The sequence below is a fragment of the Pelecanus crispus genome, chromosome 7 (assembly GCF_030463565.1).
Source record: "Pelecanus crispus isolate bPelCri1 chromosome 7, bPelCri1.pri, whole genome shotgun sequence".
In the NCBI taxonomy this organism is placed as follows: Eukaryota; Metazoa; Chordata; class Aves; order Pelecaniformes; family Pelecanidae; genus Pelecanus; species Pelecanus crispus.
Window position 1 is genome coordinate 4,460,015 of NC_134649.1, and position 27,195 is coordinate 4,487,209.

Sequence of the window (27,195 nt, forward strand, 5' to 3'; positions counted from 1 at the left end):
TTCAGTAACAAAGTTGCAGATTTTTGCAGAAGTTTAAACTCTAGGACACTGCTCTGCTGGGCCACAGCGGTTTAAAGCTGCTAACACGTTGGGTCTTTACCGCTTTCCGTGAGTCAGCCATGCCAGGAGCACAGGATCCGATCCAAAGCCCACCGAATGCAGCGGAAATCTTTCTATCTTGGAAATCACGCTACTGCTTTCAACAGCCCCTGGACCCAGCTGACTTCTCCTGACCCCTGGGCAGCTGAGGACATGCAGGACATGGACGTGGCCCAAGCATCAGGTAGGAAGGAGCTCTTGCAGCTGCAGGATCTCGGTGAAGAGGGGACTTGGTTGCACCCGGGTGAGGATGCGAGCGTCCCCTGCACGTGGAGTGCCAAGGGAAAGGGAGCTGGCAGGTGGCTTCCTCCTCTTCTTCCTCCTCTCCCAAACAGCCCTCTTAACTAGCTTGAGCAACCTGTCTTCCCTGATTTAAATTAGTGTCCTCCTCTTGTCCACCACTGTAAAAATCAAGTTTTACATCTCCTGAGCTTTACGAACTTGTTTCTTGTTTTCATCCGTGTGAGGAGAGCTTCCAGGAGTATGCCAGGTCATGGCCTAAAATCTTTGTGCACTCATATATTGCCAAGCTAATTTTTTCTGTATCTTCCGAGCCCTGGGATCAGTACTTCGGATGATGGTGGAAAAGGCTGCAGGAAAGGAAGGAACGGGTGACTTTTTCACGCAAGCTAGCGTAGCGGGGGCTGAATTCTTTTGGCAGTGAAGGAAAGGGTGGGCAGAAAACCCGACGGAGGGGACCCCCAGCCGGCCGCGTCCTCTCAGAGCTCCGGTGCCTCTCGCCGGGGTGTTGCCAGCGGCTCCCCGGGCCCCGCACCCGCCGCAGGCCCGGGCCCGGCTGCAGAACCCCCCGCGGCGGCACCGGCCCTGGCGGGGGTCCCGGGGGCGCGGGGCAGGGGAGGGCGCCCCCTGCCGGCCGCCCCCCCACCCACGTGCACCCCCTTCCCCGCGCAGCCCAGCCCTCCGCCCAGCGCCTTCCGCTCGCAGCCAATGGGAGGGGGCGAGGGGCGTGTCCCGGTGGGCGCCGGCGCCAATGAGCGCGCCGGGCCGCGGGGAGGGGCGTGGCCCGGCGCCCACCACGCCGGGGCCGTGGCGGCGCTGATTACTTTTTCCGAGGGCGGGGAGGGCTCACTCCGGGCCGGGCCGCCGCCGCCTCCGCTCCGCTCCGCTCCGCTCCGGGCCCCGCCGCTGCCGTAAGATGTTTGACGGCTGCCTCCTGCCTCTCGTGTTTCCCTGCCTGCTGCTTTGGGGACTGGACGCCGGCACAGGTAGCGCTTCCCTCCCTCCCCCGGCTCCCCGCGCCCCCTTCCCCGGCGGCGCTGACAGCCCCGCGCCGCGGGGTCCGACGGGGCGGGCGGTGGGCGCCGGCCCCGGGCGGCAGCGTGCACCGGATCCCCTGCGTGGCCGCGGTCCCGGTCTGCAGGGCGAAGTGCTCCAGGCTTTTGCATTTTCTTTTCCTGTCCTCTCGCTGCTGCTGCTGCTGTAACGTTTCATGTGGAAAGCTGCTGACTGTCCTTGGCTGCGGCTTCGGCTTGCTCTGCTTTTCCCCTTCTCCCTGCAGATTTTTATTGGGGTTGGTGAAATGCGATGCTCGCGTCTGAGCTATATATTTTTTTTTAACGATACAAGTAGCTTTAGCATTTGCTTTATTCCTCTCTTCCCCGCGCGTCTCTGCCTCTAATATACGCGTGTGTATATACGCGGAGAGGGAAATAAATCGCTTTCCTCCGCCGGCTCCATTGTCTCTGCAGCCTGTTGGCGATTCCCAGTGCACGGGGATCCGCGCTGGAACGCGAGCGCAGGGGCTGCCCTCGCCCCGGGCCGTCCCCGCGGGGAGGGGAGGGGAGGGGAGGGCAGGCGGCTGGCGGGGCACGGAGCCCCCGGCCGCCCCGTCGGGCCGCGGGACCGGCCGGCGGGGGTGCGAGCGCCTGAGCCTCTCTCTCCTTCTTCGTCTGCAGCTGGCGGAGCGGAGCTGGAAGTGGTGATCCCGGAGCGAGTGGCGCTGGAGAAGATCCACCTGCTGCCGCCCGCCCTGCGAGGGGATCGCGGCGGCCCCCGGCGCCGGCGGGCGCTGCCGCGGCAGCGGGCGGCGGCGGAGGCCCTGCTGCTCCGCCTGCCCGCCGCCGGCGCCGAGCTCTACCTGCACCTCCGCCGCGACCTGCGCTTCCTCGCCCGGGGCTTCGTGGTGGAGCAGCGGCGCGGGGAGGCGCGGCGGGCGCCCGGCCCCCGGCGGCCCCCGGAGGAGCGGCTCTGCTTCTACACGGGACGCGTCCTCAACCGCAGCGACTCCTTCGCCTCCCTCAGCACCTGCGCCGGGCTGGTACTGCCTCCCCGACCGCCTCCCCTCAGCGCCGCCCGCCTCCCCGACCGGCCCCCTCGGGCTGCGGCGAGCCCCTCCGCCGCCGGCCCCTTCCTGTCAGCCCCGGCCCCCGGAGCTGCCCGGCCCCCGGAGCTGCCCGGCCCCGCTCCCGGCCCGCCGGAGGCGGGAAGCGGCCCTGGGCCGTGCCCGCGCCTCGCCTCAGGGCCGTGCCCCTCCTGCCCGCTCCCGCCCTGTCCTGCCCGGCCCCTCGTCCCCCGGGGAGCCTCGCCGCCCTCCCCCGGTTGGGTTTTCCGGCCATGCCGGCTCTCCGCTGCGGGAGCGCCCCGGCCTCAGCCGTGCCTGAGGGGCCGGGGGGTCTCGGCCACAGCCCACTCGCTGTGGGTGGGCAATGGCGGCCTGAGGGTGCCGCAGAGGCGCGTCCCGGCCGATGGACCCTCTTGTCGCTACACCCGTGCCATTTGGCCGGTGGCTGGGTCCCGCTGCGGGGACTTGATCCCCGGCCTGCCCGGGTCCCTCCTGCAGCCGGCGCGCGTGGCCCCGCAGCGCTGCCGTGGGCAGTGGGCTCCTCGGGTCGGCAGCGGGCCCCGTCCACCCAGCTCGTGCCACCGGTGTTGGTGTGTGAGGGCGTTTCGTGGGAGCTGTGGTGCAGGGACACCTCCGGCGTGGTCGGAGGAACCATCCAGCTCGGGGTTGCTTTTCCCACCTCAGGTGTCAGCATTTTTCTGCCTGAGGTTGTAGCGTTTCCAGGTGGCTCCACAGGGCCAGGGATGTCCTCCGAGCATCCTGATAAGAAGAGGTGATCTTGCGTGGGACAGCCTTTGTGTTTCTCAGTGGTGAAGACTTAGATCCTGAAGGCGATGGCTAGTTTGTAATTATTGTTGATTAACTTGAAAGTACCTTAGAAAATCACCGGGGCGTGAAGCATAGACCCCCAGTACGTAGTCCTGGGATGTGTGCTTAACTGCTCGGTGCGGACCTCTTGATGGAGATTTTGTCTTAAACTTTGTACTGAGAACACTTCACGTGCTCCAGGCTTGGGCCTTCATTCCTGAACCATTTGAGGGCGCTGTGCCTCAGGTTTAAAAAAAAAAACCAACCCAAAACCAAACCAACAAACAAAAACCCAGTGGCTCTGAGATGCTGCGTATTTGAGTGGCGCTAAATTGGGCTGTATACCACCGAGGGTTTCCTCAGAGTTTAAAACCGATATCTTTAGTTCAAGCTTTAAATCGCAAACAGCTCTACGCTTTTGTCACTGGGCACGTTTTGTTAATCCCGTTCGTGAAGTGCTGGGCTTCCAAAGCTACCTACTCCAGTAGAGCTGAAAAGCACAAACAGGCAGAGAACTAACCTTTTTAAAAAGAGGAATGTAGTTGTAGGCACAGTATTAACTGCCTGAGATCAGGGAACGGAGGAGGGGGAGCGAAAAAGATTGGCGATATTCCCAGTAGAAAAGTTGGAAAAGGAACAAGACTAGTTAGTCTTTGTTCATTACTCTGCAAATATGAGCCGCAATATCACAATATCTGTTTGTATCAGATGAATTCTAAGCAGTGACTAAATTGACATAACTGAGATAGATGAACTTGGGATCAAAAAGCGATCGGAGTCAAAGCTGCTCATTTGTGGCGCCTCTTGGGGACCAAAGCCGATGCTGCCACGTGTGTAAGCGGCAGTGTGGGTGAAGCTCTGCTCGCCTTTGCCTGTGGACCTGCTCCTGGGAGTGCTGAGAGTGGTGTGGGCAGATGTGTTGAGAGATGTGTTTCTGCATGTTGGGATACTCCTTTCCTGTTAGAGGAATCTGTTCATTTACTCTTCGTTCAGATAATCACCAGGAATGGGAAAAGAGGTCAAAGCAGACATGTGCTCCGTATGAGTGAGTTAAGGTTTGTAACACCTCTGTGAACTGCAAGCTAGAGAACAGAAAACTGAGGTGTCTTTAGGATGAACCTAAACTTAAGATAATCCTCATTAACTTTTGAAATGGTTTCATTAAATTGATCCACATCACCATGTGGATAGACCTTATTGTAGCTAAATGGACCTTTTGGCTTCTTAAGCCTGTTCTTAAACAAGAAACATAGCAGATTTTAGCCTGCTTTCAGTGTTTATGCAGCCTTTTGCAGTGGCCACACTAAATTGGCATACCTGTAATGAAAGCTATGCAATTTAGTGGTAAGATGTTTTCTGGGATCAGAGGAATTAAGCATTTGCCTCAAATTATCTAGGAAGTCTTGAATCCGCCATGAGTGGAACTGAAATCGGGTGACTCTAGAGCCCAGATTTTTTGCCTTAAAATTGTCCGGCAATTTAAAATACCAAGACCAACACTACAGCAGGTTTTGAATTTTTTAGTTGCTTCCTTAAGCCCTTTTTGCAGCAGAAAGAATCAGGCTTTGCCCTCAGCAGCAGCAGAGCTTCACAGGTGGGGATATGGACAAGGCCTGCATGCTGGGCTAGAAGAAAGACCTTGGTAGTGGAAACCTTGCAGCCTGTTTATCCTGGCATTTGTCTCCTGAGCAGCGCTAATGCTGCAGTGGGAGATTTCCTGAAAACTCCAGCGTGGGAGTGCTCATTGGACTCGAACTGGATGATCAGGCCACCTCATTCAGAAAAGCTTGTTGCTGAGAAGTAGAATAGGTAGTAATACTGTATCCTGATCTCCAGCTGGCTCAGACTTTGTTGTAATCATATTCCTCAACCATGCCATAAGTCATGCAAAAAGTGATATAAAATGATCAGGGCAAGTGGAGTTCTAATAAAAACAAAATCCCTGACACAGTGGCATGAAAACTGAGCTACAACCAGACTGAGCAATTGCTTCCTGGTAATGATACCGGATTCCCAGTGTGGCATCTAAAAGGCTGTGTTTTGTTTTTTAAACTCTGCTTGCAGATGCTGCTGTTAACCAGTATGTGGTCTGTTGTAGTTTCCTGCTACAGCTTGCAATTGCATCGAGAAGGGTGGCCACACTCTTGTAGCTACATCAGGCCATAGCACGTTTAGGACTGTTGTACCTGAGGTCTCATCTGCACAGTTAAAGTACCACATGTATGGATACTCCGATCCTACTGTCCCTCTTGACAACCTGGGAATTGCAGCGTAGACGAGAGGTACTGTGTTCCTGAAAAGCACTTCAACTTGGCAGGACTGTATCCCCTCTGGGGAATGCAGTTGTGTAAACACTTGGATTCTGACCACACCTCAGGGCTGAACTGTCCTGTGCTGGGGAGGCACAGGCAGGAGCAAAGTTCTGCAACTTGTCTGACCACCAACTGGCAGACAGTAGGCAGCACAGGAAATTGCCTCTCTTTTGGAAAGTTCTGGCTTTGTAAGGCCACGGTGTGTTGAGTTGAGTTGTGTAGTGGACTGAGGTCTCTGCTTCCAAGTCTGAGATCAGTTCCTAGATGATGTATATTAGGTCTTCCTCCAGCAAGGAAATTCCGTTTTGCTTGGTATCTCAGAACTACTCATCCATTGCTTTCAGGTGCAATTTCACAGTTACATTTTGACTGTTGCTCTCTGCGTCCTGCCCTCACCCTCTCTAGCACAGTTTGGCAGAGCAGTGTTACCTTCTGTAGAGCTTTTTTGATTGAAGCCTGGAGAGCGCAGTAGAGGAGGCCCTTTCAGCACCGTATATTTGTTCTGTGATTGTAACAATGCTTTCTCTGAGTCCCAGCGGGGCTTATCAGTCCTGTGGACCCAAGATAAGAGAGACAGGCAGGGTCCTGTGCCCTTTGGGGAGACTTCTTCCCCAGTTGTACGTTGCAGAATGCTGCCTCAAGCGATCTGCAGAATGTCGGATTCCCAAAGACTTTGTTTGATGTATTAATTTTTTACTTTTTTTTTCCATACCGGAGTCACTTTTACATGCTGAATTGCTGGACTGCTGTGCAGTCTGTTGGACTGCAATGTCAGTACCTTTCAACTGGGGTAGGCTTTTCATATTTCTTGTACCTAAATTTTTGAAACAGTTACAGTTTTAAGAGGGTCGTGGGCTCATGTTAAAATGAGCATTAAGTTTTGACTTAGAAATGAACTTGAAAATTCTTGTCTGTTCAGGAACCTTATCTGAAAGGTGAAAATCACTGGGATGCATTTTAGAGGCAGAGGTTTGACTTGAAGTAATTTCTCTTTTTAATTTTGAAATCTGGAATCTCTGACTTTGGGTTCAGGACTGCTCTTTGGCCTGTCTCTAGTTGAAGTGGATGGTCCTTCTCAAGTGAGATAAGAGGTTGTGGCTCCCTCCTGTTCAGGCTCATTCATTTAACCTTTTCATGCTACATTTTCATCTCCTTTGAATTCAGTGAGACTCCTTGTGCAGACTGGATCAGTGGACAATGTGCTCAAGGCTCATGGAATGAGAACAGTGATGTTCCCATTATAGGGTGAAACAGAGTCACTGAAGCTACACCCTAAGAAATACATGCTGAAAGTTGGGAAGCCTTAAACATTTTGTGATATTGTCTCACACAATCAACACAGAGAAGAAAAGGGCTTCTTTTCTTCCAAGCTTCCTGTACATTTACCTTTGTTAACCCTCACACAATTCCTAGTGGACAGATCTTCCAGTCTGTTCAAATATTTCTGAATGGTGGCTCCTTGTTCTGGTGTGTCCCCTGCACTTCCCAGTTCGGTAGCATCCACAAACGTGAAGGTGTAGATGTAGACAAGCTTTGGCAAGTATGGGCAAGGAGAGATGGTCGAGCATCCCTCTGGACTTTGTGTCAGCCAGGTGTTTCCTTTTTTCAGGAAGGCTGGGCAGAGATGCTGTAAGTCTGGTGGAGGTGATAAGGGGAAAACTATTATATTATAAAATCATGACTGTGCATTTGGGTACTAAACAAGATTAAATACCAGAAATGTATTTTCCAGTTAGCTGCAGTACCTGGGAAATTCTGCCCCTGCTGTTGCCCACATTGCTGTTCACCAGTGATGCTGTGGGACCAGATACAAACACTCTTTGGATGCATGGCTGCTTCTAGGGTCTCTGAACTCCCACTGATTTCCAGGTGGGTGTAAGTGCCTACACAGGAACTGGATGTCTCAGTGTGGTTTTGGTCCAATATGGAAGGCCAGTCAGGGCAAAGAGAACTGAGTAGGTTGGACTGCGGGCTCCGGGGAATGAGCAATAACTCAGAGGATTCCTAATGAAATGGTATATCGTCTCTGTCCTTGTGAAGAAGAGGAAGAATACAGAAGAGGCCACAATTTGTTGGTTTTAAGCCTGACCCTGGTTATAAAGGAGAGAGAGAGCAAGCGAGAAAGATGGGCACTTCCAAAGAGCACCTTCCCCGACGGTTCATCTTGTTTCTTAGATACTTTAGATTGGTGAATTGTCCCTTTGGAGGTGTTTGCCTTTCCTCGATGACTGGAGAGGAGATGATGCCTGGTTTAGAGCAGATGTCTGAAGCTCCGTGAGCTCGATCCCTGTCCGGTGGTAGTGAGTGTTTTCTGTGTGCAGCAGGGCGGTGCTGTCCTTCAGGTGACTGCAAAAGCCTCTGCTGTTACGGGGAGCAGGGCAGTGCAGGCATGCTAGGGGTCGAAGATGGTATGATTTCCCCTGAGGAAACCTTCAGCTCTGCTGGGTTCCCTTGTCTGAGAGAGGAGCTGTCTGGCATTCATCCATAGCTGGTCCATGAGCTGAAAAGTTAAACTTCTTAAAATTACCGTGCTGGGTTTCTTTGTGCTGGGATTTTCTTTCGCCTTCTACAGTGGACAAAAGGGAGAGCATGTTGTGGTTTCCTTGTGTAGCAGACTCGAAGGCTGGGGCAGTCTGGAAGAGAGGTACAGTTCGATATTGTTGGGTATGATCTGCTCTCCCAGCTGAGTGTAAACCTGAAAGGACACCGCAGCAAGACCCAGTTTAAAGCTCTTGTTTTAAATTTGCTTGAATTGCACTTGTAAATAATAACTGACTTAAAGCTGAAGCATGGTTAGTAAGGACAGGACTAAAAGCCATGTGAAGCTTATTAAACTGTATTTGTGTTGTTTTTTGTTCTTCACTTTAAATATTAACTTCCTTTTTACTTTGAGGAAATGGTTAAACTAAGATTTACAGTGTAACAGTTGAGAAATTGAGAAGGGGTTGGAATTTGTCAGATGTTTAAAACTTCTCTTTTCAGCGTGTTCGTATGTACGTAACTAATGAACACTTAAGAGCAAAAGAAAAATCTGTTAAAGATTCAGCATTTCACAGATCTCGTTCAAAGATGTTGTGAAAATAAAAAGGGCTGGAAAAACAGGGTAACTGTTGGAGAGTATTAACGTGTGGGAAGGTCCAGAACCACGTGCAGACAACATTGAAGATTTGGATTCCTGTCCCGAGTTAGCCCTCGAGCTGTTGTAGCTCCACCAGTACTACCAGGGGACAGAGACAGAATAGTGAAGCCAGGGAAGCAGGACGACGTGATTACAAATGCTATTTGAGTGCCAGCACTAACAGCCCCGTTGTTACTGTTGTAATTTCAGTGATACAGTGTGAGGACCTTCCTCCTTTCCCTGCTGTCATTGAGCCTGAGAAAAGCTCCAGTGGCGAGGAAGATAAAGTGTAGAAGAAGAGTGAACTGCTGGCAGTACAAGAGTAGATTAGAGAGTGAGCAAATTGCTCGCGTGACCAACGTATATATAAAAAACTCTGGATAAGAGCATGTGAGGATATTTTGGTGGTTTGGAGAACAGGGCCTTTTCTGCTAGTGAGCAATGTTGAGATGACTTTTACATTAAGGCTGTGAAATACCCTTAATATGAGAGCTACAGCCACTGTTAAGCGCAGTGATGAGTGGGGCTGTAGTGGGAAGTGCGGACTGTTTATTTTAATCAACTTGTCAGTTTGGTTGCCTGCCTTTTGGAGGCTGAAATCATTCCAGCCTTTTGTGTTGGCTGAGCTGCGTGATTCTGTCAGCTATATGGTCCTGTCATACTAACTGTAAAATCCAGGTTAGATTAATAATGCAGATGATGATGAACTTCTACACCCCTCTGAATTCCTGGGCTCCTGATGACTCCTGTGTCTCGGGAGCTCTGGGATGGTGGGGCTGGGCAGCGGCTGCTTTCCCGGACACTAAGCAATACGGGGCTCTGGCCCAGTGGTAGGTCCTGTTCGTACGGGCTCTCACAGTGAAAGAAGGATGAGAGGGAGTATCCCAGCTTTTGATATGAATCTCCCCAGGCAAACATGAATTGGCAGATCCAAAGCATTTTATTTAATTGGAATGATTTCCAGAGATGTGGGAAAAATAGCTCGGACAGTTACGTGGTCTTCTGTTTTACTTCTTTATCTTCAAAATCCAGCTTTCTGCTGTCCCTGAACATCACACAGACTCGAGAAGAAACGCATAGAGTATTTGTCTAGTGCTGATGTCTGATACCTCACGCTGAGATTAGCACAGGATAGTGTCTGGAGTTGGAGGATTTGAGGGAGGCAACATGAAGAATGCATTTCTTACGGAAAAAGCAAAATAATGACCAGAGTATTCAAGTTACCAGGTCCAAAATATCTCATCTGGGCCAACAGGTTTGAGGGCTCCTTAGAACCCAACTAGCAAGTTTGGGGAAAATTTTAACTCCCTAGGAGTACTCTACAGGCCCGATCCTGCAAATCCTTCCTGCCTGAAACTCTACTTGGCTTGTCAGATTAGACTTGAGATTGCTTCTTAACCTATTCCAGGGTGAAGACGCACGGCTCTTTCCCTCCATAGGTTTCACAATTCCAAAGCAAATGTGAAACATAAGTCCTTTCCAATGGTTTAAATTATTTTCACACTTGATGCCAGAAAGTTGGGATAATGTCGGGTGGTGATGAAACTGACTTCTTACATATTTTTGGCACCAACAAAAATGGTTGGCAGTGTTTCAGGAGCTCTGGTGTGGCTTTTAGTACCATGGCACCAGATTTACAACCCTTCTTCTAAATAATTAAAACCTATATTAAAAAAGGGGGCTGGGGCTACCTCCCAGCTGGAAGATTGGAACAAGGAGGGGAAGTAGTGGAGAGCATCGTAAAGGAGGCTGGAAGAATAAGTCACTAAAGCTTTTGCTGTCTCTGAAACAATTCTGACAAAGCCCGACTTTTCATTTAAATGAAGAGGCAGCCCTATTGGTATGCATTCTGTAGGGACAAGTAATAATGTCAATTTTTCTTCATAAATGGGAGCTCTTCTGGGAGGTGTCAAGGCATTTTATACTTAATCGGTGACCTTGCCCCAAGAGCAAGGTCTCTTTTGAAACACCAAAAGAGGTGTGTCTTGTCTCTTTTGAGACAGGAGACTAATTGTTAACACTGTGCTTTGCAGCCATGCCAAATAGAGACAGTGATTTTTATTATTTTCTTTTTTCCAAGTGTGCTTTTGAAATTAGTGACTCTTTCTGAGAGATCCCGGTTTCCCCTGAACGCTCTTTGGTTAGTACGGCTGTCAAAAGAGGAGCGTTCTCATTTCTGTTAGCAGAAATTCCTCTTGCTGGAAATACTAGGCCAAAGGGATTTCCTGGGTGTACGTGAGGACTGAATTTGGCAGGGAGGTGTGGAAATGTACAATATACAGTATGTATGTAATGTATATTATAAATCATATTAGTACAGTCAGCTGTTGAATATATAGTATTTGCATGTACGTGCAGAGGATTTATTTGGATGGTTGCCTGGCTGGCACAGAATGCAGTGGGGGGGGGGGCGGGGCAAAGAAAAGTCTGGTCTCTCTTTGTATGTATAGGATGGGTGTTATAGGTATGCAACCTAGCAGGACCCCTCTGTAAGCTCCCGCACCTCTAAGGTGTACCATAGGCACAGTCTGATGCCTCCTGGCAGGCCAGATGAGGCCTTCTGTTGCTAGCAGAAGTTGGATCAGACCTAGAGAGTTCTCCCAAGGCAGTATATGGCAAAGAGCTGTATTTCGAGACTTTTAATTGCAATACAAATAATCATTACATTAGTACAATGAAAAGTAAAGAAAGAAAGAAACCCTCATTGTACGTATTCACTTCCTCCAATGTGTTATAACCTCAGAGTTGATTACTAAACCTGGAAGCTTCATTAAGTTTTAAGGTGATATCTTTGCTTTCACTCTCTTCCTTTCATGCCAGATAAGGAATGGAAAAGGCATAAAAAACCCTTAAAAACTCTGGGTTGCAAGCAAAGGAGGGCTCCCCTGGGGCAGAAGCTGCCTTCCAAAGATGTTCTTGGCAGCCCTGGTGTAAGGTCTGGACTTGGTGCAAGAAAGGCAGGGGTTTAGTGCTCTGACCTGTAGCCTATGGAGTCTACCATTAATTAGACAGGGTCTTTGCCATCCTTGTGTTACTTATGCCAGAGATGGTGGAAAAGCTCGTAACTGGGAAGGTACAACAGTCCGTTCCTGACTTGACCCCTGAAACCCAACCCATAGCTTGCAGGGAGAGCAGTGCTTACTATGTGGTCCCTGTTGTAGTCAAGATGAGGTATTTGGTCCCCATACAAAAAAAATGTGGTTGGCTCTGCAAGTCATACTTACAACATCACTTCAGTTCACTTAGCGTTGTCTGCAAGAGTCGCATACATAGGCGGTCTCCTGTTTGCAGGCAATCTCACCTCTTTGTTCTACCGAGACAGTAAATGCCATTTAATAACAATGCAATTCTAGCTGGCAATTAGAAAGGTGATCATGAAAGGATTTCTGTTAATAGGATTTATTATTATCACGTGAGCCGAGCATAAGACATACATATTTATGCTTCCAGCTAGAGTGGTGCTCTAGCTGGAGGGAAAGGAAGAAGGGAAAGGTGTTGACAAGAACCCCCACCTTTTGCTTGGACATGTACAGTGCCTTGCACAGTGAAGTTTCTAAATAGTGCTCAGTGATATAAAAAACTGTGAGAAGCAGATGAAGTTCTTTAGTCTGTATTATGCAGACTGAACACGATCATAATCGCTTTTCATTTCCTCACGCTGTAAATAATGATTGCAGTGAAATGGTCTAGGTTCAGACTGGGTTGACAGACAAGGTTAGGATACCAAACTGTCTAATGGGGTTTTTTTTTGTTCTCTTTTGTGGACAGGTTGGCTATATCCAAATTGGATCAGAGCACATGCTAATACAACCAGTGAATACATCAGAGACCTCATTTAGTGGAAAAGAACACTTCATCAGGCGTAGACGATCCACAAAATCAAGCCATCCCATGAAGTCGCACATTCCTGATGAGCACTGCAAGGTTGTAGCAGGTGAGCTTAAAGTGGCTCATGAGAACAGCCATGAGTATGCAATTACATTTTTAACTGTTGTTCTGCCAGATACGTCTGTATTTCGTAATTCAAGTGTTCGGGCAGCTGGAGCTAGTGAAAAATGGCATGCGTTAATGAATCCTGCTACTTCAGGCAGAAGGAGCCACATCACAAATATAGACATTGTTAGGACATGTGCTGTAACATTCAGTTTGTGAGATGATAAACTTTGTGATGGGTCAGAGTAAAGTTCTCTTTCAACCACGCAATGTGACCACTGCTCAGGAAGGTATTCACAGTGTTATTAGCAAAGGCCCAAATTTTGAAACTGAAGGCAGTGGTGAGGGGTGCTCTTTTGTCTTACCTTTCCGCTAGACTTGCACCAAGTAGGCATGGATAGAATGGTGATCCTTGCGTTTCAGAATGTGGAAACTGTCACTTCAGATACTTCTGATCAAATTATATGAAAGTATCATCTGTGGAGTCCAGCTTATAACAGGATGAAAAGTTATCTGGAGAGGGGAAGAGATGCACAGTTTCTTTTGTAAAACAATTATTTTCTTTTTCAGCTTCTCACATGTCATCATTTTTACTCCTGTCTAGCAGAGCACACCATCCATAATAGAGTATATCAGGGTATGTAGTCAACTGGGCAGACTTTGGTTTTGTTTTTTTCTTTTTATATTATTACTGCTTTTGTATAGGCTTAGGTGCATTTGAAACTGCCAGATGTAGTTGAACAAGGTAACTTTTTTAACTAGGAACTTAATTTTGCTTTTTCTTTCTGGTGTTTGACTTGCCAAACTGGAGCTCTAGCTCTCATGCTATAGGACTTTTTTTTTTCTTTGAGTGGCAACTTTTAAATTGTTTGCTTTAAGGTTTTGTGAGAAACTTTTTTTTCCCCTCTCTTGCCTTGTGTTAGAGGGAATGAGCTCACAGAGATGGCAAAGAAACTTTTAAGGTCTTTAGCTTTCCTTGGAGATCTGTGAACCCACGTTTGAGGTCTGAGAGTCCAAAATGTGATATCAACTCGTATTGATATCCCTAGGCTAACTTCAATCTAGGTAGACTGGATATCGAAGGAGCTACAGCTGTGGCAGCAGGAAACCTTGGGTGGGTTAGGTGGTGGAATGCTTGAGCAGTTTTTGTCTGCCATGCTGTTACCCTGGCTGTGGATACAGTAGCAGCTGAAATGCAGATGTACCTCGTGTGTGAAGCTATTCTGGACCAAAGAACCACCTCTCAAGCAATTTCTAGTACTTTTCTGCTTAAATAGTTGAGCAATATGAGGTATATTGTTTCAATGGGGTTTCTGTAGTATAACAAGTGTTGGGAGGTGAACCAGCTTCCTGAGAAATATCAGTGATTTAGCTTGTAATTGTGTGTCTGGCAGTTAATAGTAGACGTTCTCTAATGCTCTGGGTTCGCTTTCCAGTGTCATGCTGACAGACCTTGCCAGTGTTAGGATCCTGGGCTTAAATCCTATGGCTCTCCGTGGCTATGTGAGGTGCTGATGGCATGTTCCAAATTGTCAGTCTTCAGTTGTGACCCAGCATGACTGTTAAAGTTGTTTTATAAATTAAAAGTTATAATTGTGGATCTGATTTTAAGGTGTAGAGTCCCCACTGGAATGGGAGACTAATAGCAAGGAGATCCAGTTCTTTGGTGACAGTCCTCCTGTCAATATTTTTCTCCCGTCTTTCACCTTCCTCCAGTCAAGGCACCACAGCAGGTCAGTAGCTTTACTATATTTTTGCACTTACAGAGTGTGTGCCTGTGAGCTGCTGCAAACCTTGCTGGTGTTCTAATGCTTAGCAGCCAAAAGCCTGAAAAAATGTAGCTGTCTTGCACCCTTTTTGTTTTGGGGTGGTTGTTTTTAATTTGGTGTTAATAATAAACCAGCTGTTGATACTGTTATTTCCACCATTTTTCAAGAGAAAATGTCTAACTCTATTCACTGATCATGTCCTGTCTTCTCCCATTTTTAAAGCCAAACAGTCAGCTTGTCAACTAGTATAAACTGGTCTAGTTTTTGGCTTCTTTGGAGCAATTGAATTTTATCCTTTCTGGAAATCTGTCTGGGTGGGTTGCATAGAGGGCATTTTTTTATGAACTCTATGAAATCTATTCTTTAGGTTTCAGTGTGCCTGTATATTCTGTTCCTTTTATTCCTCTCCTGCCCCATTACCCACCAATATTCCAGCTTCTGCCTTCTGCTGGATGGGCTGCATACTAAGTGAAGGCAGCGGGTCAAGGCATCTATGCTGTCTTCTGCTGGGCTGCCAAAGGGACAAAACGGGAAGCAGGACTTGGCAGGTTTCATGGGTACAAGAGGAAGACCCACAGGTATGGGAACAGTTGAGTGGTCAGGAACAAGTGCTGTTGTTGGACACAAAGGGACATGGCAGCAGCCGGAGGCACAAAAGGCTTCCTTATTGGGAAGAGCAGTGGAAGCAGAGGTCTGAAGGAAGTGACTGGAATAGGCAGCCATGAACTTAGTTTGCCTGTATCTCTCAGGTTTTGTATTTCACCAAGCTGGTGTACCAGCAGAGATGACCTTTGCTTGCTCATAAGGTTGCCTCCTAGCTGGCACTGCTTCTTGGTAAATCCTGTAGCCAGGAACTTTATTTTTTCTTGTGTGGAGTTGAATTTTTAGTAGTTCAGCAGTTTTATCATTCTCATGGGTTCAGACTAAGCCAATCTTCTTTCTGATTCTCTGAGTATGAAATCTTGGTTCTGGTTAGAGTTACAGATCCCCTATGTCTCTTTTTAGAGGAAACATCATAATTCAGCACCACTCTGATTTCCTAGCCAAGTACTGTAGGTGCTGCAGCACTGTGTTCATAGAAAATGCATTACAGAATTCCTACACTGTAAAATAAGACAGCCATTAGTTAAAAGCTGAATTGAACCAAAAATCAGTCCAGGAAATCTGCCTCATCCTTTTGCCACTGAACAGTGCTCCTAGTCAGAGGGTCAGAAGGTTCAGAACAGGGTGCTGCCTGTCCTTGGCAGAACTGAAATTCCTCCCTGAGAAGAGGGACTAAAGGAAAGGAGATGGGGGAGACACTGGCTAATTACATGGGATCACAAAGGGAAAGAGGAGGTGAATGAGTACCAAGGTATCAGAACTGTAAAAATAAAACACTAAAAGGGGACACTGGAGAGAGGGGAAAAAAAAAAAAGTGTTCCCGATAGCACCTACTGCTTCTTGAAGGCTTCTGGGGACCCACTACATGCTGCTCTTCTCTGCTTTGTCCAAAAGGGAATGTGACTAGACCCCACAGCTGCTGGGATCCTCCCTGTAAGCTTTGTCCTCCTCAGGTTGGCCCAGAGGTGACTGACAGGCAGGTCCTGAGCTTGGGAGACCTCATGGCATGGGCTCGGTGGACCCTTGGTCTGACATGATGTGATTGCACTTAACGCTGTGTGTCAGCAAAATTAATTACATATCTGTTAGGTTCCTAATCCATGGACAGCTTCAGGAACAAGAATTCCCTACTGCAAACAAAGTTGTTGAAGTTCTCCATGTTTGCTGGGCTGAGAGCTCACATGCACACACGTGCACATACATGTGCACGCTACTACCATAGCGCAGCTCGTGCAATGGTGGTGGCCAGTGAGTTCTGCGGCAGAGGGAGATTGATGGTCTGATGTAAAATTTATCTAAGGCTATGGATCTTGCTCTGTGACGGGATTTTTTCCTACCTGATGCTAATTGAGAGGCTAAGCTAGGACTGGATTTGGGGAGAGCAAAGCATCCTGCTGCTGCACAGTGGGGAGTGCTGCTTGCTTGTGCAAACAGCCACCGCTTCAAGTAGCCGTGTCATAAAATAATGAAATTGCTCATGGGCTTTGCCACTTAAAGGCAGACTCCTGAATGTTTTTCATTGTTGCGGGAAAGAAATGTAAGTCATGGCTGTTAATAGGCTTAGCACGTTAACGACCTAATTGACTCCTGTCTGGTTTGGATTAACTTTTGTGCACAAGGAGTTTAGAAACAAAAAAATTAATCCTCTCTGACACACAAAAGGTTCATTTCTAATGAAATTGTGTGGAAATTATGGTCTAGGGGCATGCTTCCAGAGTTTCTCCTGGGAAAACGTCTCTTTACTATGGTAGTCACCAACATCAGCAGAGTGAAGGACTGATCAGATTTGTACTAGAGGATGTTTTTCACTGGCTTGTAATTTGTCTCACCCAGGCTAAAACTTGGCAGGAAAGAATGGAGGTTGTAAATACTTAGGAAATATTCACGTGCTAGACATTTTAGATACACATCCTGTATTGTGGAACAACATACGCAGAAAAATACATGTTTGTGTAAATACAATATAAAAAGAGTATTTTTCAATGCCACAGAATTGTGACGTTTGGGCATTTTCCAGTCCTTTGCTGCTGTTCTTGTATTTTCTGAGCAGACAAGAATCACCTCTAAAGGTATTTTCTTCTTAAAATTTTGTAATTCAGTGGTACCTGGCATGATCTGGGATTATTTGGGATCCAAATAAAATACAAAGTATCACAATTTTTAGTATTAGTTATTGATCATGTCGTAAGAAATTAAACAGGGCTAAATTGTTCAATGGCAAATTTCTATTTGCAGCAATGCCCCTGTGATATATATGAACGTAATTGATTGTAAAAAAAAAAAAAAAAAAAAAGACGCATGGTGATGTAATGACTTGTGTGAGTGTTTGTAGGGGGAGGAGGAAAGCATTTTAAGAAAGCAGAATGAACTTAATGCTAGGTGCCATGTGTCAGCGCTACTGAGGGGATAGAGAGCACAGCTTTCCAAGAGCGTTCCTCTTGTGTTCCACGCAGAAGTGTGGTACTTTTCCTCGCAGACCCCAGCCATGGGAGAGGGAAACCAAGCTGAACAGTTCCTTGGGGCTAGGTAATGCTAGCAGTCTGGTTTATCAAACCTTTAGAGGTTGTTAAAACCTCTAAAACAATTCCTTTAGTCTAAGTGGTGTAACATGTCTTACAGCACTCAAAATTATTTGTAGAGCTGCAGGAGAACTTTGTGGGAGCCAAATTTCTCCTGGAATAATCTGTATAAGAGGATTAATCTGGCTGTAGTTGGGAGTGGGAAAGTACTTAGGGTCTTGCATGACTGGATCTTTGAGATTTGAATCTGAAAGTGCATACAAATGGGTTAAAAAAAAAAAAAAAAAAATCCCAGGTCTGTGGACACAGGGCTGATGTTTTAATTCCTTTGTTTAAATTCTGAAGTGCTCCAGCAGCAAAGGACGGATCCCATCACCATGGGCCAGGTGCTATTGTTAGTCATATGATATGTGTATACGTATTATTTTTATCACCTGTCATCCAGCAGGAGAAAGTGCTCAAGTCACAATGCGCATTTCTGCCCAGGAACGAACACGAGCCCCTGTGAGGCAAACGGAAAAACCTATTAAAAGGTTTCCAGGTGCATGTGCTGTGAGGGGGAAGGAAAGAAAGGTTGGGTTTCATTTGCTCTGAAGCATGGTGTCATTAGGAACATGGGAAATAGCTTCACACCAGTGATGTGAAACACTTCTTCGGTTCTCATCTCTAGACACTGGGCTCCATCTGGGGTACAAACCTTCTATCACACACTGTTCTGATTTTAAAGAAATAATTTGATGACTTTCTTGTCAGAGGTCCTGGACTAGTGGTCTTTCTGGAGAGAGAATGGAGTCATAGGGAGTTTTGTTTGTAGGTTTTGATACACATAAGTAAGAATTTCCCTACAGGTGAGCCAAATGGGGGGAGAAAGAGGTCTCTCTCAATGCATCATACATGATTTTTGCAGCGCCCTCGGGTTTGGCCTAGACATCCGTGAATAGACTTCTCAAATTTATTTGTGGGGATGAGAGGTAGCTGCAGGGCTCATCTGTGTTTTGACAGTATCTGTGATTCCCACCAATCTCCGACCCCGTAAGAAGAGCTTTTGACAGAGAAGAAATGGGCAGACCAGAGAGGACTATGGGGGAGCCGTACTATCTCCTTTATTAACCCCCTGTAGCGAAGAATGGGGGTAAAAACCACCTGAGATAGGGCTTCTTTCATTGCCCTGTCTTTCTGCAACCTTGTAATATATACGATAAAGCTGCTTCCATGTGACAATATCCACCCTACCCTCAGCTGCAGTAAATGGATATAGTTATGTTAACTATCATGGAACAACAGTAGTTTAACTAATTTGCTGAGATCTGGTCACATATTTTGCATGTTTCCTATGCCATTGCAGTCTATGGATGGGAAAAGTTTTTCAGTTTTTCCTGGTGAGAGAAAATATCAGTGTTAAAAACAGAATCAAACCATGCTATGAAAGCATAGGAATCTCCTCTAACCATGTCATAAAACTTTTTGTTTCTTTGGGAAAAGTAAGTTCTGTTATAACTTTTCCAAAGGTCTCCAGTGATGTATTAAAGTCCCCTTACATAGAAGGGATCTCATATAAAATGCAGTCCAGGAGCATGAGAGAGAGCAGCTTGTCTTTGGAGGGAAGGTTGTTATTTCATGTTTATGATATAGACCTCATAAATTACTCTTAAATGGGGGTTTGCTTTAAACCCTTTTGTCAGTTTAAATGAACCAGTTTTCATTTCATGCAAATGTGCTGCATGGAGAGACGCATGTAGTGAAAAAACAGGAAGATCAACATTTTAATTCACAAAATAACAATGCGTTGCTTCTCTGTAGAGTTACTTCTCAACCTGTTTTAACAATTGATCGAAGCTGGTAATAATTTAAATAAGTGCTAGTATGCAGGTATCAAATGTAGGGAACGCTTTCCCCGAACAGGTATAAATCCTAAACACATGTTACTGCTACGTTGCATTTCCCCATCTTTAATCATTGTCTCTTAGCTGTGTTTTCTCTGCAGGTTTGACTTGGCCTGAAATAGCAGTTGTTATGGCCAAAAAACATGTGCACTAAAAATAGAGAGATGTAATGCAACCTGTATTAGTCCATATTAGGAAGCATCTGTTGAAGAATTAAAGCAAGGGTTTCAACAATGGGCTATGCAGAAGATGTAATGTGATTAAGTGTTTGCAAGCACAGAAGTATTCCCTGTATCAGAAATTCAGCACTTTACCCATGGGAGTGTATCTCACTTGTGCGGATAAATCCCTTGGCTTTTCCAGGTCCCTGGTCTTCCCAGCAGGGAGTCTGGATTTTCCCTGTAAGTGTGTGATTGTTTCCTTATGGCTGATAAACAGCAGCCTTTTGGAGCAGTCCACCATTCAGAAGTGTCCTTTTCCATCACACGTGGCAAGTGCAGTTTTATTGCTGCTCTGTTCTGGATGAAGCCCTCAGCATGAGGGCAGCACGGATAATGTGGAGCAGGAGGGACTCCAGTTTCTTCTTCCTCTACTGTCAAGGTGCAAAAGAGACGAAAAAAGAGGACATGCAAGTACATGTAGTGTATGGATTTCTTCCCCTTCCAGAGCATCTGCATACAGTAGAGCTGTGCTGCTCCTTCAGTTGGTTCCTAATAAAACTTGGTGCTAGTTTCCATTGGAACATAATGCAGTCTGAACTGGCAGGTGGTAATGAGCTAGGTTGTCTAGCATACGCTGTCCTTGTCTCGAGATGTTCACGGGTATTCCAGTCGTCATTCTGGCTAGAACGGCAGATGGGCGGCTCCAAGGAGACTAAGGTACATTGCTTACCTTTTAGCTCTCTTTGTGTTTTCCATATTACCATAAATCATAGCTCAGGGTTAGAGCCAAGAGTTGGGAATTGGGACTCTGTTGGCCTCAGTTCCTAATGTTCTTTGACTTCCAGCAGATCCCTTGGGATCTTACCTATAAAAGTTACCAAGTGTTGGGCACCTACCTGTTTGCGTGGCCAAGATGGGAACACTTTGGGGGAGGTTTTGCCTCTGTTCAAAAGCTCTAAACTTCTGAAGTCATAGATGTCCCGAACTGTGAATCCAAGACTGAAGGCACAGAAAATTAGAGGTCATTTAGACTACAACCTCTAACTCTCAAGCAGTTTCTTTATTTGCAAATTAGGGCTACTAACTCTGAGCTGGCGATGGTACCGAGAGCCTTTGGATCTGGAAGTTGCTCTGTAAAATGACAGTTTCTTTCTCAGCTGATCTGTTCCCTGGGTAGTTCGACATATCTGTATACATTAGGGATTAAAAGTAACTCTTACACTACTGTTTGCTTCACTTTGACCTGCTGAGCCAACACTGTTACAGGAGATGAACCTGTATTCTTTACTGGCTTTTGCAAATCACCAGAAGTAAATTGCTCGGCTTTCAAGGAGGTCTGGGCCACCTCTCTCAAGGTATAGGTGTAATGGTGAGGCCAGACTGTAGGTGGGGAGCCCCTGCTTTGGTGTGTCCCTGAGCAATTCCAGCCTCAGCAGAAGTGATTGGAGTTCAGCTGCCAAAGCCCAGGATGGATTGGTAAGGCTGGCAGTTGTAAAAACATTCTTTGGAAACTAAGCACATTAGGTAAAGACTCATTAAAATAAAATAAACCTGGAGGCCAATGATGCCATTTTTCACAGTGTAACTGCAGCCAGGCGTTTTGTAGTTTCTAAAGCTCTGAAGTGGATTAGGACTGTGCTTCATGATTGGTCTCAGATCTGCTGAGTTTAAGTGATCAAAACTGAGGAGTCTGCGTTCAGTCTTACATACACCACTCCTTATCACTAGGACTAATTATATTTGTGCTACAGGATCTTCTCCCATGACCCCAAGCAATCTGGGACCTTTGTGCATCAGTCACAAACAAAGGAAAACAATTCAGCTTCAGAGAATTTACAACTAGTAACAAAGCAAATCAAATATAGGATGAGAAACTGAGGCACAGAGGCTAGGAGAGAGTGGCAGAGCAGGTATTACTATTCCCACTTTAACAGTCTTACCATTAAGCCATGCTCACTGTGCCTGCTTCCTGTACCATTAAATTGTCTTATCTGTCTTACATGAGTGAGTCCTTGTTTCTAGATGGATGGAAAGCCTGCAATGAAGGTGTCCTTTTAAAAGGAGAGGAGTGCACGTAGTTCAGGAGGTGGCAATCTTTGCAATCTTGATGACAAATTGAACCAGTGAGCAGATAGAGATCATAGTGCTTATTCTGTGCTGTCTTACAGGCCTGCCATTAAAGACAAAGTCCTGATGCGTTATGTTGACAACTGAGTACGTTTTGCAGAAAAATAAGGTTTTAACTGATGTGTCCAAGCCACAGGCTAACTTGGCTAACAATCCTTGCAATAAAATCTCCGTGGTGTTCTGAGATGCAGCATGGAGTTCATGACTTCCGTCTTAAATTCTTGTTTGCTGCTGTGCCAAACAAATAGTCATGAACTTGTGATTTGTTATGAAAGTGGCCATGTGAAAAAAATTAAAAAAGCCAAACATTTTTAGGAGGTGGATTAGGAAGCAATGGATCATTCTGCTATGCAATGATTTTTCCTACCAGTTGATGCATGATTTTGTCTGCCATTCTAGTCAGAAAGAAATTGGAGGTACATAACCATTTTGTAGGACAAGGCATTAAAAATGAGAGGACAGCTCTCAGTCTGTAATCAGCTGTGATTTGAATAAGCAACCATTTTTAATTCATGAACTTCAGACTACCCACTGGCATCAGCTAGCTGTGGTAAATCTGAAATTCTCAGCTTTTAATGGAGGTATAAAAGAGCAGTGCACAGGGACAACATTGTGCTGTGTCGTGACAGAGGTGAAGGGGGCTCCATGTTCCCATGGCTGGAAACAGACTGGGGAGTGCTGGCTGTGGCAGCAACTCCAATAGTGTCTCTTCTTCTCCGTTTCCTTCTTCAATCCTTGCTACTCCGAGGTGGATGCCACAGGAAAGGAGTCAAGGAAGCAACTGTGTGGAGCAAGGCCCCTGGAGCTGAAGTGTGGTTTCTTTTTTTTTTTTTTTTTTTTTTGTCCCCCCTTCAGGAGATCAGTGTTTTGAAAAGAACCTCTCTGTTGTTGTATGGATGAAAACTGCAGCTGCAAGATAACCAATGCACAGAGCTTTGGATGTAAAGCCCACAGGAGGCAGTGAAGGGATGTTTTTGGTGGTGTCCATGAATTTTGAACTGGCCCCCTTTGTATGCCTGTGGTGATCTCGCAGCTCTGAGCTGTCCCGTGATCTGTGGTTGCTCCTTTAGCTCAAGCTGTGTTAGCACATATCTTTCAGTGGGCTGACTTCTGCAGCAAATGTTTTGTCATCCTGGAAGGCTTGGAGCTCTAAACATCTTCAAATTTGTCTTGCTTCTAACTATGAGCAACTTGATCCCCAGGCCAAGCAAACAAGGTTGCTGACTTGTGCAGCTTGTGGGCATCTGCCATGGTGATGCTGTGCAGTCAGCCTTTTGAAGAAGCTGTTCAATAAATGGTTTGGAAGCAGCTCTGCTGTCAGATCCAGACATGAGGAGTAGATTGATTTAACTGTAGCATATTTCTCTGGATGTGTTTGTAAATAGTAAATGCTCTTCTCTGTGTTCCAACCTACCACTCCTTGATCTTAATTCAAACTAAGAAGGAAGCCTGCCTGTATTCTGTTTAGCTTTTGCTTTTGCTCTGGTCCTGGGATGTAGATGCTGCTGCTAGCTTCCACTTTCTGTTTCACTTCCTTCCTGGGCTCCACCTTACACCTTGCCTTCTTGATTTGAAACGAAATCAAGTTGTTATACTAGATTTGAAAATGTCTTTGAATTAGTGCAGTTTCTAGATTAAATAGCAATGTCTAAGAGACATAGACACAGTATAATCATTTAAACACAGAATTGATAGCTTTTTGAGAGGTGTTTGTAACCTACTACTGGTGCCAGAGAAACTTTGTGGCATCCCGTCCCTCTGATAATTCATCAAACTTGCCCTTCTTCTGATTGACATATGTTTTTAGGTAGCATATACATCAAGAACTTCCTTTATTTAATTTCTAGGCTTGGTTTGTGTGCCAGATCTCCTTTGTCTTTCTCTCTCTTTTGCTTTGGAGAGGTGATGGTTTTTGCTTTTAAGTGAATTTTTTTACTTTTAAGTGAAACTAATAAAACCTGCCTCATGTGAGTACCAGGGAAAGGTTCTCTAGAAACTCCTGGGGCATAGGGAAAACTAATGTTAGCTGTTTGCCCCAGTTGCATACTCTCTCCTCCTTTTTATGCTGCTGAAGTAACAGCATAAAGTAAACCAGAGCTAGCGCTCCATGTGAGGGTATATAGGGATGTTAAAGGGGTCATGGGTGGAGTGAAGTTAGCAGAGGGCTTCCTGAGGAAGAACTGGAGAGGATTTTTAAGGCAGCAATAGCAAAGGGCTTCCAGGGAGAAATCTGGCCTTGCAGAAAGGCCTCTGCAATTTTGCTTTTATTTGTGGCTTTTGTTGAAGTGCATCCAGAAACTGTCAGTAGGTTTAACTAGAATGAGGTAGCTAAAATTACAAAGGGGAAGGTTAGGGAGAAAAAAAAGTGGAAGGCTATAGAAGAGGTTGCTTTTCGGATGAGTCTGGGAAATACTGTTGGAAGGGAGGTAGGAGGAGCAGGAAAGGACTCTGCAGTTACAGCAAGAATGTGCCAAAAACCAGACAGTGCTAGACAGGGCTTTCGGTGTGTAATAGGAAAAGGTCATTTGGGGTGGTTGCTTTGGAATTGTACATCTGCTGGGTTGCCATAAAAAGCACTGAACATAAGGAGTTTTCTACTGAGGCTTCAGAAGAGCTCTGTTGTGCTTCTGATTGCAGTAGGGACTATGTTTTTTTGCCATTCTGAGGAAGATTTCAAAGACTGCTGGACTGCAGAATGTGATACGATCATGTTGCTTTGCAGGTGACTAGCCAAGGAAAGGTAAGGGCCTGTAAATAAAAGCCAGCTAATGAGCTTGTGCCATGTTACATCCATTTCATACTGAGGATCTGGGGGTGTACCGCCTTTCTCCTATCACCTAACAGTCCTGAATTTTGTGGAATTTTTGGCCAGGTAGACTGTGTAACACACTGTCAAAGTGACTGGCAAAAGAGTAATGTCCCTTGTGCCTAGTCACCCCGCAGCATATACGTGCTGTGTTGTAGATTGACTGTTTCAGCTCATATTTCACATGAAATTGTCTGACCTCTTAAGCGGGGAACACCTGACTCCTAAAATAGTGTGCAGTTTGGTTATGTATGCTCCCCGCAATGTAAACTCCTCTGACAGGCTCCTGCCCGTGTTTTACGGCCTCTCATGCCTTCACACTAACACTTAACATCTGCACCACAAAATTTGTAACATCAGTTTGTTCAAATAAAGAATCCACCAAGCATTTAATCCTTGTTTTAATGGCTGATGTTTATTTTAGTTTGGGGTTTCATGTACTCATGGGGGGATTCTCTGCCCATAGTCCATAAATCACACGGGGCAGGAGTGAGACTTCTCTGTGCTGGCTTGCTTCCGAAGTGAGGCTCTAGAGATGGGGGGGTTTTTGATACCTTCATAAAGTTGACTCACCTCAGGTATGAGTTGCAGATGCGTTTAATGAGGATTTTTACTATTGGTTTTGGATCTTTTTCACCTCTTCATCAAATGTCTGCGAAGTGGGATGTGTGTATTTCTTTTGTTCTGTTTGTGATGGTTCATCCATGCAAATGATAGTTGTGTTTTCTCCATGTGCTTGATTATGCTGGAAAATTGTTCGCATGTGTGGCAGGCAGGAAGATGCAAATAGAGACCACTCAAAGTAGCCCTCTGCAAGGACAAAAAGAATAGTTACCCTATTGAGGAGCTACAAACTTAAAAAAAAGGGTGGGGGGACACGACACGCTCCACGGCTGTTCAAGTAGTTTGTGTTGCTTTGCCTTGCCTCTTCGTAGTGTATCACCAGTGACCACCTGAGCTCTTTGTAGGCTCCCTCGAGTCCATTACATATTGCCTGTTTTAAGTGCTCTGTAAGCTTACACTTGGAGAATGTGAGGGAGAGGATGAGAGTAAGAGCCCAGATTCTCTAAGTTAGGTCACTTTGGCTGTGTTTCTAGGTAAGCCTGTGGGGTGGTAGTTTTCCACACACAACCTCTAATCCCTACCACCCAGTGGAAAGCAGCCAATCCACAGCTTCAAGTAAAACTCATGGAGGAACGGGGGCCAGAGGCTTTGTGTGAACCAAGACTGCCCAGCAATTTGCCAGGAGTCCCTTTACGCTGCTGCTCTCCAGAAATCACACCTTTCAGAGTTTTGTACAGCTGCCTTCTGCAAAGAGGTGCCGAGTGGAATCGGCAAAGCCTCGCCAATTCCTTCATCTGCTTCTGGTGGAGGGACCATGCCGGGCAATCCTATGGCAAATGACCATGGCATGACCTCTTCTCCCCAGAGTGCAAGCTACAGTCGAGCATAATGGGTTCCTCCTCTGACACAAGTGGCTCCTTTTCCACCAAAAAGGAGAGTTTTGAAGTGAAATCCCAGAGTAGTCTGAATTTATTTTCTTCCGCTTAAGCCTTTTTTACACAGCTCATTCAATGCCAGGCCCAGACATACCTGAGTTTAGGCGTAGCCCCCCATAAAAGCTACTTCTCTATAGGTAGGAGATTTATACCAGCTGAAAACCTTTAATTTATTAGGGAATTACAAAAATAAGATTTTGATGGGGAAGTGCTGTTACTTCCAGGAAGGTTCTGATTGCTACAGCAAGACCCAAAAGGTCAGTGTTCTTAGTGGAATAATTCAACTTCTCTTACTTTTTCTCTGATTTCTCCCCTGGTATTTATAACCTTGAAAGTATTGCAGCTAAAGATACGTGGGTATGCAGAGGGAGGGATGGGTGGATGAATGGAATGGAATGAATAAACACACAAACAAAGAAACATGGGAGCTTGTTCACAGAAGTTTGGTGAAGTCATCTCCATCTCATAGCTGGCAAATCAAAGGTGCATTAATCTTTCCTTCTTTCTGGTATAGTCACTCCATTTTATTTTATCTTGCCTTTCTAAAGCACTTAGGAACATGCAGATCCTCTGCTTTGTGGCAGCTTTGTCATGATTGGCCACTTTTCTGTAGCTGTCCTGCAGTCCATGTGAAAACAAGCCTCGAAACTTGGTTATTTTCATCTTTGCTGCTGGCATGTAGCTTCCATTATTTATGAGCACCCCAAGTTTTCATTTTTTTGCTTGTCCACGGGCTCCTGTCTGTCTTTTTAGACCCAGGGGGGATATTTCCAAACTCTTTTTAAAAAGATTCAAATCAAATTTCATGGTTGTTTTCTCAGTTTAAAATATGTACCAAGTGTTGACAGTTGATGCCTTGGGCAGAAAAGCATGTGCAGAGCTATACTGGATGACTGCTAGACAACTCAGAATAGGGATATGGGATGGACATGTGCAAATGTGCATATTGACAAGGCACAAAACGTATGAATGAGCAGAAGGCAGGGAGTCCATTTCAGGTGGGCTTTGGGGGGCTTACAGCTGGTGGATTTTCTCACCCTGAATACAAGAGGGTCAGTCAGGGAAAACTGATGATCTGAGTGCATTTACCAGCCTGGGAAAACAGGGAAATTCAAGCTGAATTATGTAAGGGAGCTGGTAAACAGGCTGTGGAAAAACAGGATCAGTGAACACTAACAGATCTGCCTGCTGCAGAATGGTGCTTTGCTAAGAGAGGGTCTCAAGTTAAATCTACAGAAAATTAAAAAGTGATTCTCT

General features: G+C 46.1%; 1 protein-coding gene across 1 annotated transcript in view; it reads left to right on the plus strand.

Annotated features, from left to right (window-relative positions):
• Positions 1 to 1,255: 1,255 nt before the first annotated feature.
• Positions 1,256 to 27,195, plus strand: part of ADAMTS17 (ADAM metallopeptidase with thrombospondin type 1 motif 17) — a 203,188-nt gene continuing 177,248 nt past the window's right edge. Inside the window, exons 1-3 of the mRNA XM_075713772.1 lie at positions 1,256 to 1,325; positions 2,016 to 2,377; positions 12,407 to 12,572. Of these exons, the coding sequence (XP_075569887.1) occupies positions 1,256 to 1,325; positions 2,016 to 2,377; positions 12,407 to 12,572 (598 nt within the window). The remainder of the gene's footprint in view (positions 1,326 to 2,015; positions 2,378 to 12,406; positions 12,573 to 27,195) is intronic.